The sequence below is a fragment of the Mustelus asterias genome, chromosome 1 (genome assembly GCF_964213995.1).
Source record: "Mustelus asterias chromosome 1, sMusAst1.hap1.1, whole genome shotgun sequence".
NCBI classification, from domain to species: domain Eukaryota; kingdom Metazoa; phylum Chordata; class Chondrichthyes; order Carcharhiniformes; family Triakidae; genus Mustelus; species Mustelus asterias.
The window spans coordinates 18,132,217-18,151,050 of record NC_135801.1 but is presented as its reverse complement, the minus strand read 5'-3'; the positions used below and the strand labels follow the sequence as shown (position 1 = coordinate 18,151,050).

The 18,834-nt window shown below is 42.7% G+C and overlaps 1 protein-coding gene across 5 annotated transcripts in view; it reads left to right on the top strand.

Annotated features, from left to right (window-relative positions):
• Positions 1–923: 923 nt before the first annotated feature.
• pigg (phosphatidylinositol glycan anchor biosynthesis class G (EMM blood group)) overlaps positions 924–18,834 on the top strand; it is a 35,316-nt gene continuing 17,405 nt past the window's right edge. The window contains exons 1-8 of one of the 5 annotated variants that reach the window (XM_078210098.1): positions 927–1,101; positions 3,380–3,585; positions 5,869–6,078; positions 9,826–10,014; positions 10,577–10,715; positions 14,735–14,947; positions 16,301–16,369; positions 16,591–16,703. In XM_078210098.1, coding sequence (XP_078066224.1) covers positions 948–1,101; positions 3,380–3,585; positions 5,869–6,078; positions 9,826–10,014; positions 10,577–10,715; positions 14,735–14,947; positions 16,301–16,369; positions 16,591–16,640 — 1,230 coding nt within the window. In that variant the 5' untranslated portion in view covers positions 927–947 and the 3' untranslated portion in view covers positions 16,641–16,703. Of the gene's footprint in view, positions 1,102–3,379; positions 3,586–5,868; positions 6,079–6,507; positions 6,629–9,825; positions 10,015–10,576; positions 10,716–14,734; positions 14,948–16,300; positions 16,519–16,590; positions 16,704–18,834 lie in introns of those variants that run through there. The other 4 variants (XM_078210072.1, XR_013497502.1, XM_078210082.1 and 1 more) reach the window with 4 other exon arrangements.

Here is an 18,834-nt window from a genome sequence, read left to right as displayed (position 1 = left end):
CAGCAATCCTGAGATTACTACCTTTGCGGTCCTTCTTCTCAACTCCCTTCCCAACTCCCTATATTCTCCTTTCAGGACCGCTTCCCTTTTCCTACCTATGTCATTGGTACCAATATGTACCACGACCTCTGGCTCTTCTCCCTCCCACTTCAGGATATCCTGGACGCGATCAGAAACACCCCGGATCCTGGCACCAGGGAGGCAAACTACCATCTGTGTTTCTTGTCTGCGTCCACAGAATCGCCTGTCCAACCCCCTCAGTATAGAGTCCCCTATCACTACTGCCTTCCCCCTCCTTTCCCTACCCTTCTGAGCTACAGGGCCGGACTCTGTGCCGGAGGCACAGCCACTGTTGCTTCCCCAACGTAGGCTGTCCCCCCCCAACAGCACTCAAACAGGAGTACTTATTGTTAAGGGGCACAGCCACTGGGGTGCTCTCTGGTACCTGACCTTTCCCCTTCCCCTTCCTAACCGTGACCCACCTGTCTGCCTCCCGTGGCCCCGGTGTGACCACCTGCCTGTAACTCCTCTCTATCACCTCCTCATTCTCCCTAACCAGACGAAGGTCATTGAGCTGCAGTTCCAGTTCCCGAACGCGGTCCCTTAGGAGCTGCAGCTCGACGCACCCGGCGCAGGTATGGATGTCCGGGAGGCTGGGAGACTCCAGGACCTCCCACATCCGACACCGAGAACAACAAACCGGCCTCACACTCATAATTCCCCCTTTCTTCAAATAACACAGGAAACAACTAAGAACTAAACCTACCCTGTAAATGTTTGTTCATTTATTCATTCAGTCAATTCCATACTCCAGGATCCCAGAGTCACTGGCCCCGCCCACAATGACTGGTCCCGCCCCCCGCCGCTGGCCCCGCCTCCAGTCGCTGGCCCCGCCCCACCCAGCGCCGCGCCTGCGCAGTGCGGCCGGGCCGGGCCAGGCTGGGACGATGCGGCTCCGCTCTTCGCTGTTCGCCTGCTGCGGCCTCCTGCTGCTGCTGGCGGGCATGGCCATGTTCCTGCGGGGCTTCTTCCCCGCTCCCCTCAGATCATTCGGCTCACTGAAAGCCAGGGTGGCCGAGATCCCGGCAGAGCCGGTGTCAGGTAACCGGGGGGAGGCCGGCCTGGGCCCGGGATTCTGTTCCGCATTCATCTCCTTCCCCCCCGCAGCCAGGAGCAGGAAGCACTGACTGACAATCCAGTGACGACCAGTGCCCTGCCAGTGACGACCAGTGCCCTGCCAGTGGCGACCAGTGCCCTGCCAGTGGCGACCAGTGCCCTGCCAGTGACCACCAGTGCCTTGCCAGTGGCGGCCAGTGGCCACTAGTGCTCTGCCAGTGGCAACCACTGCCCTGTCAGTGGCCACCAGTGCACTGTGTGTGTGCATTGCAGTGTGACCAGTGCCCTGCAGTGCAGCCAATGTTTTGCCAGTGCCTTGAAGTGTGGCTAGAGCCCTGCAAGTGCCATTCAGTGTGGCCAGTGTTCTGCCATCACCATACCAGTGTTGGCCAGTGGCCTGCCAGCGGAGGCCATTGCTCTACCAGTGTGGCCAATGTCCTTCAGTGCAGCTAATACCCTACAGACCTGCTGGTGCCCTGTATGACCCTGCTCACTCTATCATTCCAATGTTATATAGTGTTGCTTTCCATTAGCATAAGAACAGACACCGCACATCTGGCTTTGGATTGATTCTTGTGTAACTCTTCATACTTGTGAAAGCTACTATTTATTCGGCTCAAATTGCCTGGGCTGGGTGGTCGAGTATGGTTTTGCATGGTTGGCATTTGAGGGGTTCAAAGGGGATGTGGGAATCTTTGTCTTCAGAGGGCAGCTCGTTGATGTTAAAGACTGGGGTTGTAAGTAGGAAAAAAACACCTATCTACTTCTGCACAGTTCCAGAAATGTTTGCTGCATCACTTATTCTTGACAGATGCAGAACATGTTCCTTCTGCATGTTTGATGGGCAGCAGAACAGAAATAAATTGTGTTTATGTAGCTTCTTTCATAACCTGTAATGCAGGAGAAAGCATTGATTTTCACCAGAGCTGAAGGATGCATTTGCAGGTGGCAGTAAACACTAAATAAACATGGCGTAGCAACGGTGAGATGTGAAGGCTAGTCATAGCTTTGGTGGTAATTAGTCTTCCTGTTCTTCATCCTACTTTTTAGTGTATATATGATGTATTATACACATCATATATAAACATTCCAATGTATTAGAAACATAGAAACCCTACAGTACAGAAAGAGGCCATTCGGCCCATCGAGTCTGCACCTACCACAATCCCACCCAGGCCCTACCCCCATATCCCTACATATTTTACCCGCTAATCCCTGTAATCTACGCATCCCAGGACACTAAGGGGCAATTTAGCATGGACAATCAACCCAACCCGCACATCTTTGGACTGAGGGAAGAAACAGGAGCACCCGGAGGAAACCCATGCAGACATGGGGATAATGTGCGAACTCCACACAGACAGTGACCCGAGGCTGGAATTGAACCCGGATCCCTGGCGCTGTGAGGCAGCAGTGCTAATCACTGTGCCACCCTGTTCAGAATTTTTTAATTTTTATTTGACTTAATGGATTTGCTGGGTTTTTTTCATTTAAATTCTACATTTGCTGCCATTTTAAGTTTTCCAACCGGTTTACAAACTCTTCCGCTTTGTAATTTGAAATTTAGATAGAGGGAAGATTATTTTAGCAAGCACCTTTAGGGAATCTTCAAAACTGACTGGGCCTTAGGAATGGAGAAAAGGGGCTATAAAGCCAGTCAGCGAAGCAGTGATAACTTCACTGTATAGGCCAGTCAGCTGGACATCACTGGTAAGAGTGGGTGACATCCTGAAGGAATTAATTACGAATTAGAAAAATACTGAACTACGAGGAAGTGAATGTATCTTCGTGGAACAGTGATGATGCTTGACTAAGCTCTTACAACAGTAGTCTGCACAGTAAGAAGTCTCACAACACCAGGTTAAAGTCCAACAGGTTTATTTGGAATCACGAGCTTTCAGAGCGCCACTCCTTCATCAGGTGAATGCCTGATGAAGGAGTGACGCTCCGAATGCTCGTGATTCCAAATAAACCTGTTGGACTTTAACCTGGTGTTGTGAGACGTTTTACCATGCCCACCCCAGTCCAACGCCGGCATCTCCACGTCAACTGTAGTCTGAAGGGACCTCAGGCATATGGTCTATATCAACAAGCTTTATACGGAGTAACTGAGCAGTGGCCATAAAAGGACAGTCGCAGTTAGTTGCTAGATATATTGTGCTGCAGATACCAAAGTACATGTGAACAATGCCGGAGAGATCCATTCGTTGTTCAGTAAATGAACAAAATGTGAATAAAGTGTCTGTCCATTTTTTTGACTTAGGCCTCACATCAAACTGGACAAAGCCGCCATCTCCATTGTTTGGCAGGGTTGTTGTTATGTTGGTGGACGCTTTGAGGGAAGATTTTGTGTTTGGACCAAAAGGAAGACAATTCATGCCATATACACGACATCTTGTTGAACAAGGTTCCTCTCACAGCTTTATTGCTAAAGCTTGGCCCCCTACAGTCACGATGCCCAGAATTAAGGTAAGGCTTCAAAAGACTGGCTCATCATATAATGAAAAAGTTACCATTATGTTGGGACTTTTGAAAAACAATTATTCTATTAGTTTTATTTATGGCCTTATCATTTGTAGTGCTGCTTTTACTGTCTTGTGAATCTGATGTCAAATCTCTCTTATTTTACATTACTCTGTTTTCCCCAATTAAAAGTCCAATTTGTTTTATTAACCAAACTCCAGTTTACTGATCTATTTTTCTGTAATTCTATTTGTCATTTTTTTTGCCCATTTCAGTATGATAGTTCCTTGCCTAATGCTGTAGTTACATTCCTGAAAAGTGTAGCTTCAAATGAATCAACATGAAGCCAATTTGACTTTTCCATTTACTAGAAGCTTTAGTAAAGTTGGATTTTGTAGGAGCCTTTGGGTCAAAATAAAAATTGTAAACTCGACATCCTGTAAGTTTGAACACTAGATTGTTAAATTATTATATTCATAAATGAAATGGCTTTTAAAACAAAATAAGTTTTTAAGTTCATTTATTAGTGTCACAAGTAGGCTTATATTAACACTGTAATGAAGTTACTGTGAAAATCCCCGAGTCGCCACACTCCGGCGCCTGTTCGGGTACACTGAGGGAGAATTTAGCATGGCCAATGCACCTAACCGGCATGTCTTTCAGACTCTGGGAGGAGACTGGAGCACCTGGAGGAAACCCACGCAGACAAGATAAGAACATGCAAACTCCACCCAGACAGTGACCCAAGCCGGGAATCGAACCCAGGTCCTTGGCTCTGGTGGCTGATCACCACTTTCCATTCCTGAACCCTCGCTGTGTTCGGTGAACCAGAGGGTTGGCCAGTGGGAGGGTTGGTGAGCTCCAAAATGGTGCCGATTGGATCACGCAACCCTATCTCACACCTGCCACGAAACAATATTAATGCAAATCCACCAGGCTAAACGTGAATACCAGCCCCAATAAAGATACAAAGTTAATCAAAATGACTTAAAATCACCCAACTTCAAGCAATGACTTGCTGTATCTTGTCACTATCTCCTTGCAACTTTCTTTAAAGAGTGTGCTCTTATTTCCTCCAAGACTTGTCTTTTACAAATTCATGTTGGCTGTCAACCCTAGTTGTTTCAGCTGAATATTAATTGTATCCTGTATTACAGCCTTTGGAAGCTTACCAATGCTTGGGCTTGCTGACTGTTATATAAATGGTTGGTTTATTCATCTCTCCCTTTTTGAATATTGGTGTTAGAGTGGCAACTGGCCAGTCCTTTGTTACATCTTTGCTATTTTCATTTTAACTTGTCTCAGCATTACAAATCATGTGGTAATAGGGCCTGATACATTTTGTGTTCCACTAATTTTTTTGTGTATTAGTTTCTTACCTAAAATTCTATCTAATTGCTCCACAGCTTGCTCTTGTACGCTTTTCTTATTACTGTTGCATGAAATATGATTGAAAGTGCTCACTTAGCATCTCTGCCATTAACCCATCCTCCCTAATAGGACCTCCTTTGTCAACCCTACTTGGCCCTACCCTCATCTTACTATTCTTCCTTTCATATGCTTATAAAATCCTTTATTTCTTCTTGTTACCAGCCAGTCTATTTTGTATCCACCCTAAAGCTAGTAATTTTTGCTTCCCTTCCATATTTTTCATATTCCATTTTCTTATGCATTATTAACTGTACAATTGTTAAACGTATTTTTTTACGTCCAATTTTAACCTTAATTTTTCTAGTTAGCCAAGGAAGTTTTTGAATACTGAAGTTTTCCAAGAGGTCCAGAATGTCTCTACCTGTCGTTTATACACTGTTGGCACATAGCGTGAATTGCAATGATTTGTTACAACCAGTAATAACATAGAAATCCTCCAGTTTACAACCTGATCTTACTTGTGTAAAAGCATGTTATGTTACAGAGAATTTCCATTTTTAACATTGAAAAGACCTATGCGAAGAGATAGATATCACACTTTAGATGTGGGTTGATAATTGGCTATCTGTTCTTCAAAGCGCAGCATTGAAAAAGGCTTTGGACTTTGTAGCCTCTCGAGCTCTTGACTGGAAATAATGTGGAGAGACCTGACTCTTATAAAGAAGGGGAGGGATCAGAGAAACTGTTGCATGCTTGAGGGAATGAGTTTGAATGGAATTTAGATAAGTTGCTTTAGTTGTTAATTTTTGATTATTTGAAATAGTAGAATTTGAACATTGACATTGTAGTTTAGGACATACTTAGGGAAATACTGGAGGTGTTCCGATTTTTATGTTTTAACTATCTGGGTGTGTTTAGGCTATGATGACTGGCAGAATTCCTGGATTTATTGATGTCATCATGAACCTAAATTCTCCGACCTTGCTGGAAGATAATCTGATCTGGCAGGCAAAATCTGCTGGAAAAAGAATCTTGTTCTATGGCGATGATACTTGGATTCGACTGTTTCCCAATCACTTTGTAGAATATGATGGGACTACCTCTTTCTTTGTGTCTGATTATACTGAGGTAAGTACATTTTTGACACGTTTTGTGCTGTGCCAAATTTTGTTGATTTTCCTCCGAACACTTAGTGTAGACATCAAGGTTCAAATATAACTAATTCAACTCATTGTGCAATATACTTAGTATCAGAGCAAGGAACCAAAGGATAGTTTGGATGTGTGTTAAATAGAGCAATGAGCCTAATCACAAAAGATCTTTGGTTATAGTAGAACAAATTCCTTTCGAAAGGAAAACAGAAAATGCTGGAAAATCTCAGCAGGTCTGACAACATCTGTGGGGAGAGAATAGAGCCAACGTTTCAAGTCTGAATGACCCTTCGTCAGAGGTTATAGAGATATCACCGCTCAGCAGAAGCCAAGGAAAGATTGTATTAGAAAACTGTTCCACTCTCTCCTCCCAACTCCCTCAATTTTTACTTTTCTACTTAGCCAAGGAACTTTTTGAATACTGAAGTTTAAAAAGAAGTCCGAGGTCCTGTTATCTGTGATTTATACATCGTATTAGAGAGATGTTCCACTCTCTCCTCCCAACTCCTTCAATTCTTAGTTTGAAGGTTAGTGGTACGTAAAACTAAAGTAAAAGTTTATTTATTAGTCACAAGTAAGGCATACATTAACATTGCAATGAAGTTACTGTGAAATTCCCCTAGTTGCCACAGTCCGGCACCTGCAATAACATCAATCCACCTAACCAGCACGTCTTTCAGACTGTCGGAGGAAACCAGAGCACCCGCAGGAAACCCACGCAGACACGGGGAGAATGTGCAAACTCCACACAGACAGTGACCCAAGCCAGGAATCGAACCCAGGTCCCTGGCGCTGTGAAGCAGCAATGCTAACCACTGCTACGGTGCCGCCCCCTAAAAAACTAAACTTAAAAACTTAAAATGAAAACAGAAATGTTTTAAAGTTTGTTGTTATTTTATGTGTGTGAAAGCATCACCAAGAGCTTGACCAGAATCTGAAATTTGGTCACAGATCCATCCCATTTCTAATTGGTGCAGCACTGAGTGTTGCATTTTTAGATGTGTTGTCTTTCAGAAGATATGGTCAACCAAGGCCCCTTCTGCCTGTCCAAGTGGATGTAACACTAATTTAGAAACCAACAAAGGATAACTCAAAATATAGCGAGATAAATTGGAGTATGAGAGAAAACTAGAAAGAAATATAAACATAGATAGTAAAAACTTCTACAAGTCCATAAAGAGGAAGAGAGTAGCATAGTTAAAGTGAACATTGGTCCCTTCGAGGATGAAATTGGGGAATTAATTATGGGAAACCAAGAAATGGCAGAGACTTTGAGTATTCTGCATTCTTACAGTAAAGGACACACAAAGCATCCTAAGAATAGTAGAAAAGCAGGGAGCAAAAGGAAAGGAGAAACTTAAAACAGAAATAGTACTAGGCAAAAGGTACCAGAAAAACTAATGGGACGAAAGACTGACAAGTCCCCTGGACCTGATCCTCGGGTCTTATAGGAAGCGGCTGCAGAGATAGTGGAAGCTTTGATTGAAGTCTCCAAAATTCCCTAGGTTCTGGAAAGGTCCCAGCAGAGTGGCAAACCGCAAATGTAATGCCACAATTCAAGAAAGGAGGGAATCTGACAGCAGCAAACTATAGGCCAGTTAGTTTTAACGTGTCGTTGGGAAAATGCTATCGTCCGTTATTCAGGAGGTATTGGAAGGACATTTAGAAAATCATACAATCAGGCAGAGTAAACATGATTTTGTGAAAGGGAAATGATGTTTAACAAATTTATTAAGAGTTCTTTGAGGAGATGAGAAGCAGGGTGGATAAAGGGGAGCCAGTCGATTGATTTCCAAAAGACATTTAATAAGGTGCTACATAAAAGGCTACTGCACAAGATAAGAGCACATGCTGTTGTGAGGGATATATGAACATGGATAGAAGATTGGTTAACTAACAGAAAACAAGAGAGTCGGGATAAATGGGTCATTTTAAGATTGGCGAGCTGTAACTAGTGGAATGCTGCAGGGATCAGTGCCAGGACCTGAACTATTTATAATCTGTGTTAATGACTTGGATGAAGGGACAGATTGTATTGTAGCCAATTTTATTGATGGTACAAAGGTCGGTAGAAAAGCAAATTGACACTGCCTACGCTTCCCGGTGCCTCGGAAAAGCAGCCAGCATAATTAAGGACCTCACGCACCCTGGACATACTCTCTTCCGTCGGGGAAAAGATACAAAAGTCTGAGGACATGTACCAACTGACACAAGAACAGCTTCTTCCCTGCTGTCATCCGACTTTTGAATCAATCTACCTCACATTAAGTTGATCTTTTTCTACATCCTAACTATAACTGTAACACTACATTCCGCACCATCTCCTTTCCTTCTCTGTGTACATTATGCTTTGTCTGTATAGCGCACAAGAAACAATACTTTTCACTGTTTACTAATACTCGTGATAATAATAAATCAAATCAAAATTGTGAAGAGGAGACACAGTCTGCAAAGGGATAGAGATAGGGGAAAAATTAGCAGATGGGAGTATAACATGGGAAATGTTAGGTTTTTTAGTTTAGCTGGAAGGAAAGAAAAGCAGAATATGATTCAAATTGAAGGAGACTGTAGAATGCTGTAGTACAAAGGAAAGCAGGCTTGATGGACTGCGTGGCCTACTCCTATTTCTTATAACTGCATTTAGAAAATCCTAATTTATATTTGAGGAAGAATAGGAGATTGCCCTGGGCAACACTGATCTCTCAACAAACCCCACAAAAATAATTTAATTTGTCATTCATCCCTTTGTCATGACAAAAATAATTTAATTTGTCATTTGATCTTTGTTGGACATTGTGCAAATTGCCTGTATATTTGAGTACATGATGTGGAGATGCCGGCGTTGGACTGGGGTAAACACAGTAAGAGTTTTAACAACAGGTTAAAGTCCAACAGGTTTATTTGGTAGCAAATGTCATTAGCTTTCGGAGCGCTGCTCCTTCGTCAGATGGAGTGGAAATCTGCTCTCAAACAGGGCACAGAGACACAAAATCAAGTTACGGAATACAGAAGTCCGCACACAGGGTGGCCTAAACCGGGATGTTGGGTTTATGTCACACTATCAGTAACCCCCACAGCTTGCCTCCTGGACTTGCAGAATCTCACTGGCTGTCCTGTCTGGAGACAATACACATCTCTAACCTGTGCTTAATGCTCCCTCCACTCACATTGTCTGTATCTTTAAGACGTGGTTGGCTGTAGAGATTCGCATTCTAATCAGTATTCTGTAACTTGATTTTGTGTCTCTGTGCCCTGTTTGAGAGCAGATTTCTCCTCCATCTGACAAAGGTGCAGCGCTCCGAAAGCTAATGGCATTTGCTACCAAATAAACCTGTTGGACTTTAACCTGGCATTGTTAAAACTCTTACTGTATTTGAGTACATGGCAGAGATTTGCACTTCTAATATAATGCATTGGCTGTAAATCACTTTGAGACATTCTGAGGATGCAAAAAGTGTTGCATAAATGAAAGTTAACTCTGTTCATGTAAACTAGTTTATTTATTTCATTTGCTTGATTATTGTGTTCAAATTTCCAGCATCTGAAAGTCCTTTTTGGCATAGATGTTTTCAACACAGAACAAATTTTGTAACTAAACCATAGGTATCAGTGAAAACTAACCTTTAAATAACAGTCAAAACAAAACACTACCTGCAGTAGGTTGTATTTGGAATTCATATTCCTTGCTTTTTTAAATAAATGAATGTGTATCTTTTCTGAACAGGTGGATGAAAATGTAACAAGGCACTTGGACACAGTGTTAAAAAGAGATGACTGGGATTTACTAATCTTACATTACCTTGGATTAGATCATATTGGCCATCTGGCTGGACCAAATAGTCATCTGGTGGGACCAAAGCTTAGTGAAATGGATAACATTGTTCAGAAGATTCATGCAGAACTACTGTCTAAGGTTTGTAGAGTATCTGTAGAAGTCTCACTGATGTTAAAATGACTAAAACCATTGGCCTTTATCTGCAAGGGGGTTGGAATTCAGAAGTGAGAAAGCGCTCCTTCAGTTGTATAGAACCTTGGTCAGAGCCACTGTTTCATTTTGGGCATCAACCATGATCGAAGATATACCAACTCTGGAGGAGATGGATCACAGATTCACCAGAAAGATAGCAAGACTTATTGGGTTAAATTATGAAGCTTCTTAATGTATGCATCCTCCTTTCTTGCCCACCCATCATTTTCCCTCTAGCTCTCATTCTTTCTCTCCCTCCAACCAGTTCCCTTCTGGAGATCCTGCAGTCTTCACAAATCTGCTCTGTAATGGGCTTTCCTCGTCTTTGATGTGAATCTGTAGTAGGAGATTATGCATTCATGAAGGAATCAGTTGTGGAATATATTTCCACTTGAAAACATTAGGAGCATTGCATATTTTTCAATTAATTTGTATTTGAAATGAGTTGCAAATTATACTCAGTGTATTGGTATTAATGCATGTGCTTTTCTTGGCTGGCAATTTACAGGAAGGTGAAACCTCTCTGCCTAGTTTGTTGATATTGTGTGGGGATCATGGAATGTCAGATACAGGCAGTCACGGAGGATCTTCAAATCATGAAGTGAACACTCCATTGGTTTTGATCAGTCCAGCTTTCAGAAAGAAAGGTGAGGAACAGAAAGAAGCTTTGACCATTACAACAATACTGCTTTAGTACGTTATGCATTATTGTCGATCTTTAGTTGCGGGAGCCGTTCCAGTATTTCTCTTTTAGAATGAACTTTTTAAAACATCATTCAAGCTATGATTGTTCCTTAGCATGGCTGAGATTGTGAATGAAAGTAAAATATTTCAACAATAATTAGCAAGATTATCACCATTTATTTACATTTAATTGTGTACTTTGTGATTGATAGTTTTGCTAAATAAAAATATGAATGATCTATCCTTGCATCCAGTCAGACAAGCAGGGCGGCACGGTGGCACAGTGGTTAGCACTGCTGTCTCATAGCGCCAGGGACCTGGGTTCGATTCCCGGCTTGGGTCACTGTCTGTGCGGAGTCTGCACATTCTCCCCATGTCTGCGTGGGTTTCCTCTGGGTGCTCTGGTTTCCTCCCACAGTCTGAAAGATGTGCTGGTTAGGTACATTGACCCAAACAGGTGCCAGAGTGTGGCGGCTAGGGGAATTTCACAGTAACTTCATTGCAATGTTACTGTAAGCCTTGTTTGTGACTAATAAATAAACTTTAAATTTTAAGCATCACCTAACCTTAGCTCTTCCATTTTAGAGTTCAGAGTGGAGCTGTCAAGCTGAATTGATGCCTGTTTTATACTGAGAACATATATCTGTTGGACTATCTCAGTTCATGTTGTCTTTACATTTATGTAGTTTGAGAATAAACATTCATCCCATCATTCTGCATTTCATTTGAACCCAGAGGCAAAAGCACCATTTTAACAAGCAAGCAACCAATCTCTTTGTCACTTTTTTAACCTTCCTCATTCAGACTACCTCCGCAATTATCCCTCCTGTTTAGTTATTTTCTTGCATTAGTACAGTAGTTATATTGACAAGTGTACAGTGAAGGGAGTTTCTTTGAAAGAGACAATGAGTATTATCTGTGTTACCTGCCCACATGGAGCAAGCACTTATTTTTCTTTTGTGTTCCTCAATCATTTTGAGGGCAGCATGGTGGCACAGTGGTTAGCGCTGCTGCCTCACAGCGCAAGGGACCTGGGTTCAATTCTGGCCTGGGGTCACTGTGTGGAGATGGCGTGTTCTCCCCGTGTCTGCGTGGGTTTCCTCCGGGTGCTCCGGTTTCCTCCCACAATCCAAAGATGTGCGGGTTGGGTTGATTGCCCATGCTAAATTGACCCTTAGTGTCAGGGGGATTAGCAGGGTAAATATGAGGGGTTATGTGAATGGGGCCTGGGTGGGATTGTGGTTGGTGCAGACTCGATGGGCCGAATGGCCTCCTTCTGCACTGTAGGGTTTCTATGATTCTATGTTTTTATGATTTTCCATTGAAGTTAATACCTCCTGGATTCAAACCAAATGTAGAATGATAGGATAAATGATTTCTCTCAAATTGTATAAACTGAAATGATCGAGTCATCTTTAAACCCTGTATTGTATCCAGTTCATTCAGGTCCTTTGTAAGTCAAGCCTGATATCAAACCCATTTAAACAGTGAACATAGTCGGAAAAGAATTGATTGCAGGCACGTATACTACATTGTGCTTTTCTGATGATCTTAATATTATTGTTCTGATTTGTGTTCAATTTGTCCTTTTTAGCCCAACTCATTTGCCAAGCATGATTTGATGGACCTTCAGTAACTTCTTTTTATCATAGAAATCATAGAAACCCTACAGTACAGAAAGAGGCCATTCGGCCCATCGAGTCTGCACCGACCACAATCCCACCCAGGCCCTACCCCCATATCCCTACATATTTTACCCACTAATCCCTCTAACCTACGCATTTCAGGACACTAAGGGGCAATTTTAACATGGCCAATCAACCTAACCCACACATCTTTGGACTGTGGGAGGAAACCGGGGCACCCGGAGGAAACCCACGCAGACACGAGGAGAATGTGCAAACTCCACACAGACAGTGACCCAAGCCGGGAATCGAACCCAGGTCCCTGGAGCTGTGAAGCGGCAGTGCTAACCACTGTGCTACCGTGCCGCCTCTTCGTTCTACATTTTACTAATGTACACATTTGGAATGGGACTTGGAACTACACCCTCCCATTCCAGAAGAGGGTGCAGCCAAGCAATGTTTTGTAGGGTTGAACTCACTGCACTGTTTAAATGTAAGAGCTTATAAATCCAGCAGAACATTGTAGGAAGGAAGTGTGGGAGCCACCTGCAATACAGCTTGCACTGCATTCTAGTCTTCATCATTTGGCTAACCGGAACCAAGTTATCAGTAGGACAACAATGTTGGCTTTAGTGCCCCTAATTGTTATGGAAATCGTTCTGGCAGAAGGTTTAGTCACCAGACTACTTTAATGAAATAAAAGCAGAACGAGTTTATTAAATTTTCAGGCAAACGGTCGCAATAAACTCTAATAGTGACTCACACGTGCTCTATATATTTACTGTATTATGATTAGGTGGAGTACGCACAATGAGCTCTTCTTTCAGCTTTTGGTCTTAAGGCTCTTTGTTTTTTTTCCCCTTTCTGTCCCTTTGTCCCTTGTTTGTTCTTGTCTTGTTTTCTCGAATTCCCCACCATGTGAATCTGAATCTGATCAGGAGGCCCTCATTTATCCTGGCTGTTATCGAATTAACCCGTCCCTTCTCCCCAATCACTTTTTGCCTCGTGGTGATTATGCTTTCCTTGAACAAACAGAAAGAGTTTGTGTGGCTCTTCAAATTTACATAACGCCCTTTGTATTTACCTCTGTATCTCAAGGCTTTTACAGCCCATTCTTTCTTGTCTCGTAGAAGTTCATTCCATTCTTACACAAGCAGCCTTAAATGGCTTTTGCTACAGTAAGTAGCAAATCTTGACATCGACTCCCACTATCTTGGCATATTTTCTACACTGTGCCCTACTTCTAAGTTTCCTACTTTATCATCTTACCAAGACAAGTCCTAATAAAGTTAGATGTTAGCTTCTAATAACAAAGTTAGATTTTAACAATTAGTATTCTGGTTGATCACCTAATAAACTTACAATGAACAACACAGAAAATTGGAAAATATGCAGCAGCCTCATTGAGGACAATTTAGAATTTTCATGTCATGGGTTAAGTGTAATAAAGGAAGTTTTCCCCATTTTGTGGGTCAGTTGATGCTTGGAAAGAAACTTTTTGCAAAAGATCTCTGCTTCCAGGTTGTCTCATGCTGGCACTGCTATGTTCCGATGTGGAGATGCCGGCGTTGGACTGGGGTAAACACAGTAAGAAGTCTCACAACACCAGGTTAAAGTCCAACAGGTTTATTTGCTAGTGGCGTTTGGTACCAAATAAACCTGTTGGACTTTAACCTGGTGTTGTGAGACTTCTTACTGTTATGTTCCAACAGACAAGTAGGGTATAACTCCATTAAGGAATGTTTCAGAACAGCCTTTAAATATCCTGTTTTATAACAGTCATTCTAATGATTCTGCCGGTATCATCTGGAAATGAGCCAAAGCTTTAACTGAGGACACGTTATATTGAATTATTGAAAAACATCACTGATTATTCCTCATAAATCGTAAACCTGGCTCATGAAGGATTCTATTACGTAGTTTTGCTGATCAGAGTTAGAGAGCAAAGAACAGTACAGGACAGGAACAGGCCCTTCGGCCCTCCAAGCCTGTGCCAATCATGATGCCTGCTTAAACTAAAACTATATGCACTAACAGAGTCCATAACCTTCCATTCCCATCCTATTCATGTATTCCTCTAGATGCCCCTTAAATGCCACTATTCTGCCTGCTCCCACCACCTCTCCGGGCAGCGCATTCCAGCCATTCACCACTGTCTGTATAAAAAAAGTTGCCTCACATATCTCTAAACTTTTCCCCACACACTTTAAACCTATGTCCCCTGGTACTTGACTTTTCTACCCTAGGGAAGAGCATCTCACCATCCAGAATGAAGGTGGAATTTGATTGTTGCGCAACATTACAATTTTTAGATACTGGATAAAATGTTTGTTTAATTTTACTTATCTAACTTCCAGATTCCTTCGTTGTTTCTGAATACGTGGAGCAGACAGACCTGACTTCCACTTTGGCGTTGGGACTTGGTTTGCCTATTCCACGGAATAATTTGGGGCGTCTCATCCTAACTGTCCTTGAGGAAAGATCTTTAAGGGAACGACTTAGATATTTGCATCTTAACGGATACCAGCTTAGTAAGCTGGTTGAAGAGAGTATTCCGGCATATCAAAAAGGTAATGTCAGACAATAAGCACCACATTGAATTTTGGACGAGCCCAGGGTCTCACAGCAATTTCTAAAGGTGGGAAGGTTTATTTAAATGCCACTGGAGGTGCTGGGTAATTTGTCATAAATGTTTTCCAGTTCACTTTACTGCTATGTGCTCTAATATTGTCAGATCAAAATATTGAACTTTTCTTAGAAAGCATTATTAAGACACTCACCCTCCTTTTGTCCTGATAATTGTTTTTTGTCCACTATCAGTGAGGACACATTAGGATAGGTTTGTAAAGTCATGCATCCTTCCACTGGTTTGTTGCATTTGTACCCCAGTCTCCGCTAACTCATGGTCATGTTTCACTGGTTTCAGGTTGACCTAAATGAGGCTCCTGGAATCCATTGTGCTTTGCAGTAGGTAACAGTTAGGCCATTAACATCATCTCGGGATACTAGGAGTTATAATTAACTGTATTTTTCTGTAGCTGGTTGGAACAGACGCACTGGGTGGAATTTTCCCGTCCCGTCCGCCACGGGAATCGTAGCGGGCGGGACACAGACCATGCAAAGATCCGTTGACCTCGGGCAGGAATTTCTGATCTTGGGGCAAGCCAGAAAATCCCACCCACTCTCTTTGGGGCTGGAATTCTGCCTTAGAAATGCAAAAAGGACATGCATTTCTCTGAAATTCGATAGTCTGCAGTCACAGAGAGCATTAACATCTCCTTACAGGTATTGCGTCTCTGATGGTTTAAAATTCCTGTGCTATGTGTCATGTAAAGCCTTGAATATTTAAAAAAAATTAGAGTAGTCCGGTTGACGTTGACAAGTATTTATTTTCCATCCCATCTCAGCCAGGACACCACCCTTGCATTCAAAATTCCTCCATTTCCTCAGCATTCCGGAATCTCTAACCTCCGACACACTTCAGAAGCTTTGTGTTCCTCCAATTGTGGCTGTTTCGCATTTCTGAGTTCCATCGGCCCACCTTCAGGGGTTGCGCCCTCAGCTATTACAATCCCGCTAAAGTAAATGGCCTGCCGCATTCACTGTGGGGTGGCCACATGCACACACTGTGGCGGGGCCTTAAAATCCTGGCCTGTGAGTTGGTTGATAGATGAGAACAAAGAGTTTGGGTGGGAAATTTTGTATCTCTAGATTGGAACTGTGCCTGCTTTTAGAGATCGGCACATCAGCATCCACTAAGGTTACCCTCAGGCTTTCTAGCTGTGAAGTTTTTTTCCTTGCAGGACAGGAGTGGTTAGCCCCTTCATTTGGCCATAACTTCTTATTACAGGAAACTGAGGTTGTTGACTACTCTTATTTTGGTAACTTGCCTCAGCCTAGTTAAACATTTTTGCTGTTTACAGATTCTGGGTACGAAATGTTTGGAATAGCACAAAAATCTCACGGTTCCTGGATCAAACTTTACTTGGAAGGTAATACTTCGGAGACTCTTGCAAACATAGGAAAGAAGGTGTTGAGGCAGTATTTGGATGCCTTGAAGTTCATGAGTTCCTCACTTTCCAAAATTGTGGCACAGTATGATATGTACTCAATGATTGTGGGAACAATTATTGTGGTGGAGGTAGGAGCTACTGCACAATATTGACTTATTTTCTTTACCCCTTCCCTGTTCCCCATATTTGGTTGTTGACAGTATTATATGGTATAGAGAGAGGATGGTGGGATTGCAAAGCATCAGTTTGACAGTCTCTCATTGTGCGTGGACTCTTTCTGTGCTGGCAGTGCACCACTGGTAAAGGCCACTTTGTAAGTATCCAGAACTCACCCCTGAATGAAGCATTAGGCTTTTGGTTTATGCAGAAAAGCCTGTTTACATCCTCTTTCATAATATTTGATTGCATGTGAATGCAAAATGCACATATTTCAAAAGTTTGGAGAGGTTGCATAGACCATTTCCTTTAAGGGTACCATTGATGAGACTGCAGGAGCTCGGACTGTTCTCAGAGGTTAACGGGCAATTTAATCATAGAAAGAATCATAGAAACCCAAAGTGCAGAAGGAAGCCATTCGGCCCATCGAGTCTGCACCGACAACAATCCCACCTTGGCCTTATCCCCACTACCCCACACATTTACCCCACTAATCCCTCTAACCTACACATCCTAGGACACTAAGGGGCAATTTTCCATGGCCAATCAACGTAACCCGCACATCTTTGGACTGTGGGAGGAAAGCGGAGCACCTGGAGGAAACCCACGCAGACACGGGGAGAACGTGCAAACTCCACACAGACAGTGACCCAAGCCGGGAATCGAACCCAGATCCTTGGAGCTGTGAGGCAGCAGTGCTAACCACTGTGCTACCGTGCTGCCCATAATAGTAGTGGAAAGAATTATGACGGTATTTAGAATTAACACATGTTTTTGTAGAATAGATGGGGAGAAACTATTGCCACTGGTAAGAGGATCAGTAACCAGAGGGCACAGATTTAAGATAATTGGCAAAATAATTGGAGGATAGTTGGTGGTGGGGGAGGGGATGCAATTTTTTAATACTCTTTCACATTGTAGTCACAAGTCTGTAGCTTCAAACCCCGCTTTTGGGATTTGAGCACGTAATACGGACCAATACTTCAGCACGATTCAAGTGAACACCATTTTCCAAATGAGATGTTAAGCTAATACCTCACATATCTGTGCTGTAGGCATTGAAGGTCTTGTGACATTATCCACAGAGCTATTAATGCTTATTAATGATTTGGATGAGAATATAGGAGGCATGGTTAGTAAGTTTGCAGATGACACCAAGATTGGTGGCATAGTGGACAATGAAGAAAGTTATCTCCAATTGCAACGGGATCTTGATCAATTGGGCCAGTGGGCTGACGAATGGCAGATGGAGGTTAATTTAGACAATTGCGAGGTGATGCATTTTGGTAGATTGAACCAGGGCAAGACTTACTCAGTTAATGGTAGGGCATTGAGGAGTGTTACAGAACAAAGAGATCTAGGAGTACATGTTCATAGCTCCTTGAAAGTGGAGTCACAGGTGGACAGGGTGGTGAAGAAGGCATTCGGCATGCTTGGTTTCATCGGTCAGAACATTGAATACAGGAGTTGGGACGTCTTGTTGAAGTTGTACAAGACATTGGTAAGGCCACACTTGGAATACTGTGTGCAATTCTGGTCACCCTGTTATAGAAAGGATATTATTAAACTAGAAAGAGTACAGAAAAGATTTACTAGAATACTACCGGGACTTGATGGATTGAGTTGTAAGGAGAGGCTGGATAGACTGGGACTTTTTTCTCTGGAGTGTAGAAGGCTGAGGGGTGATCTTATAGAGGTCTATAAAATAATGAGGGGCATAGATCAGCTTGATAGTCAATATCTTTTCCCAAAGGTAGGGGAGTCTAAAACTAGAGGGCATAGGTTTAAGGTGAAGGGAGAGATACAAAAGTGTCCAGAGGGGCAACCATTTCACACAGAGGGTGGTGAGTGCCTGGAACAAGCTGCCAGAGGTAGTAGTAGAGACGGGTACAATTTTGTCTTTTAAAAAGTATTTAGATAGTTACATGGGTACAGAGGGATATGGGCCAAATGCGGGCAATTGGGATTAGCTTAGGGGTTTTTAAAAAAAAGGGCGGCTTGGACAGTTGGGCCGAAGGGCCTGTTTTCATGCTGTAAACCTCTATGAGCAGCTGGGAGTTCTCCCTATGCTTCAGTCAACTTTTCTCCCTCAAACCAACACCAGTCAAAACAGATGTACTGGTCATACAGTTGTAATCAAAATGGCTGCCATGTTGCCAATAAAAAGGAAACCACATGATGCAATGATGTAGAATGCATCACTTGAAAATTTGATTGCAAATGTTAAAACAAACATTAGAATCATAGAATCTTGCAGCACAAGAGGTGCCTATTTGAAATAGCTGTTT